General features: G+C 47.4%; 1 protein-coding gene across 5 annotated transcripts in view; it reads left to right on the top strand.

Moving 5' to 3' along the window:
* SSR2 (signal sequence receptor, beta (translocon-associated protein beta)) overlaps positions 1-1,207 on the top strand; it is a 17,741-nt gene extending 16,534 nt beyond the window's left edge. For all 5 annotated transcript variants that reach the window (XM_011928370.1, XM_011928371.1, XM_011928369.1 and 2 more), the window contains one exon: positions 618-1,207. In XM_011928370.1, coding sequence (XP_011783760.1) covers positions 618-728 — 111 coding nt within the window. In that variant the 3' untranslated portion in view covers positions 729-1,207. The remainder of the gene's footprint in view (positions 1-617) is intronic.
* The last annotated feature ends 1,778 nt before the right edge of the window (positions 1,208-2,985 follow it).

Raw genomic sequence — 2,985 nt, 5'->3', positions numbered from 1 at the left:
TTGGTCAGAGAGGAAACTTCCTGGCCAAAGTTCTGCTTAAAATTTGTGCTGAGTTAGGCCTGGTGGTGTGCACCTGTAATCTCTGCTTCTTAGGTGGCTGGAGGATTGCTTGAGCCCAGGAGTTTGAGGCTGCAGTGAGCTGTGATTGCACCACTACTCCCTAAGCAACAGAGTGAGACCCTATCTCTAAAAAAAAAATTAAAAACTAAGAAAATTTAGGCTGGGTGTTGTGGCTCATACCTGTAATTCCAGCACTTTGGGAGGTCAAGGCAGGAGGATCACTTGAGCCCAGGAATTCAAGACCAACTTGGGCAACATAGTGATATTTTGCCTCTACAAAAAATAAAAAAAAATTAGCCAGGTGTGGTGGTACGCCCCTGTGATCCTAGCTACTCAGGAGGCTGAAGTGGGAGGATCACCTGAGCCCAGGAGGTCGAGGCTGTAGTGAGCCGTGATCGTGCCACTCCACTCCAGCCTGGGCAACAGAGCAAGACCTTGTATCAAAAATAAACAAACATGAACTAGACTGCTCCCTTTCTCATTGGACTCATATTTTCCCTGGCTTCTCCTGTGCCCTAATCTAGACTTCTAAGCAAGGTCTTTGTTTTCCTTCACAGCTGGACTGGGCAGCCTTTGGGGTCATGACCCTTCCCTCCATCGGCATCCCCCTGCTATTGTGGTACTCCAGCAAGAGGAAATATGACACTCCCAAAACGAAGAAGAACTGAGTGGGGCTTTCACAGCCCTCCGCTCCCAAGAAATCCAGGCTCCTCTCCCAAGAAATCCAGGTGCTTTCCAGACTCCAGAGGGTATCTTAAATGCAATCTCTTCTCTCTTAGCCCTTGGCCACTTTCTCCTGGATCCTGCCCTGCTCTCAGCCATAGTGAAGGACCAGGCCTAGGAGTCTGTGAGAGCCTCCTTGGTTCCATGTGAAGCCATAAACAGGAATGCCTTTGGCAATAGCCTTGAGCCTAGAGGGCCCTCTGATGCCCCACTGAGGTGCTGTTGGTTTATTGCTGGCAATGTGAATTCTCTCGGGGACTGAGAGAGACTGCCTGACACCACCCCCATCCCCTGCCCCCTGCTCTCAGAAGAGGGTAGAAGATGAAATGAAAGCTATGGGACTCTTGGAGGATACCTAGTGTCTATTCTGGGTTAGAGAAGTGCTTACTAAGGGGTTTTCTAATAAAAACAAATGCCACATTGACTTGTCTGTTTTCTTAGCCCCCGGGTGAGCACAGGTGATTATTGGAACTCAGTCCTTGAATGCCTAGACCCCTGGGCAAGTGAGCTGAGTTCTGGCCTTACTGTACAGGTTGTGGGTGGGTCCTGTTCCTGTGGTGATATCTGCCCTTTTGAATCTTTTGCTTCCATTCCTTATTTTTCTCTGATTATTTTCATCAGTCACCACCTATTGCCATACACCTTCCTTGCCAGGAAGCTCCTCTTCACAACTGGAGAATGTAGGATGGGGAAAGATGGTCTGCAGAGGAACAGCTGTTCTCACCCCCTTAGATCTTATCTGATTTATTGACTCAATGTTTGTTTTTGAGATGGAATCTCGCTCTGTCACCCAGTGGTGGTGCCTGGCCACTGAGTGTTCTTGAAAAGCCATCTCTCGTGCCTGACTCTAGCCCTTTCTCGTTAAGAACTAGCTTTTCGACCAGGCGTGGTGGCTCATGCCTGTGATCCCAGCACTTTGGGAGGCCGAGGTGGGCGGATCACAAGGTCAGGAGATCGAGTCCATCCTGTCCAACATGGAGAAACCCCGTCTTTACTAAAAATACAAAAAATTAGCTGGGCACAGTGGTACGGGCCTGTAGTCCCAGCTACTCAGGAGGTTGAGGCAGGAGAATCGCTTGAACCCAGGAGGCAGAGGTTGCAGTAAGCCGAGATCGTGCCACTGCACTCTAGCCTGGTGACAGAGCGAGACTCTGTCTCAAAAAAAAAAAAAAAAAAGAACTAGCTTTTCTTGAGCTTTAATTTTACTTTCTTTTTTTTGAGATGGAGTCTCTCTCTGTTGCCCAGGCTACAATGCAGTGTTGTGATCTTGGCTCACTGCAACCTCCACCTCCTGGGTTCAAGTGATTCTCCTGCCTTGGCCTCCCAAGTAGTTGGGATTACAGGCATCTGCCACCACGCCTGGCTAATGTTTGTATTTTAGTAGAGATAGGATTTCACTATGTAGGTCAAGCTGGTCTCGAACTCCTGACTTCAAATGATCTGCCCACCTCAGCCTCCCAAAGTGCTGGGATTACAGGTGTGAGCCACTGGACCTGGTGCATTTTTTTTTTTTTTAATTTTTTGAGATGGAGTCTTGCTCTGTTGCCCAGGATGGAGTACAGTCAAGCTCACTGCAACCTCCGCCTCCTGAGTTCAAGCATTTCTTCTGCCTCAGCTTCTCAAGTAGCTGGGATTAGAGGTGCACACCACCACACCTGGCTAATTTTTGTGTTTTTAGTAGAGACAGGGTTTCACCATGTTGGTCAGGCTGGTCTCGAACTCCTGACCTCGTGATTCGCCCGTCTCGGCCTCCCAAAGTGCTGGGATTACAGGCTTGAGCCACCGCGCCCGGCCTCTCTGTTTCTCATATATGATATAAACTCAGTAGTAAACAATCTTTTGATTGATTGATGTAAAGGTCAACAGACATTTATGAAGTTCCTGAAATGTGCCAGACTCTGGGAATACCTAGAGGATTAAGATACTGTCCAAGGGCTCAAAAAGCTTAAGTCATAAATGTATAAAGCCAAATAAATGTATAAATTTATGAAGCTAAAATGTGTGATCCTCCATACAAGTAGGGCTGCAGGCTAATTAGTACACAGTAGGGCAGGGACTCAACACGGTCAACCATGGAATGAAAAGAACTAACGCTCAGTGCACCTTCTGCATTTTCGTTTTTCATAAACTACATGGAACCATATTCTTTTTTTTTTTTTTTTTTTTTTGAGACGGAGTCTTGCTCTGTCACCCAGGCTGGAG

Source organism: Colobus angolensis, unplaced genomic scaffold (genome assembly GCF_000951035.1).
Source record: "Colobus angolensis palliatus isolate OR3802 unplaced genomic scaffold, Cang.pa_1.0 Scaffold77, whole genome shotgun sequence".
Classification (NCBI taxonomy): domain Eukaryota; kingdom Metazoa; phylum Chordata; class Mammalia; order Primates; family Cercopithecidae; genus Colobus; species Colobus angolensis.
The sequence above is the reverse complement of the archived record's forward strand: the minus strand, read 5'-3'. Positions and strand labels throughout refer to the sequence as shown.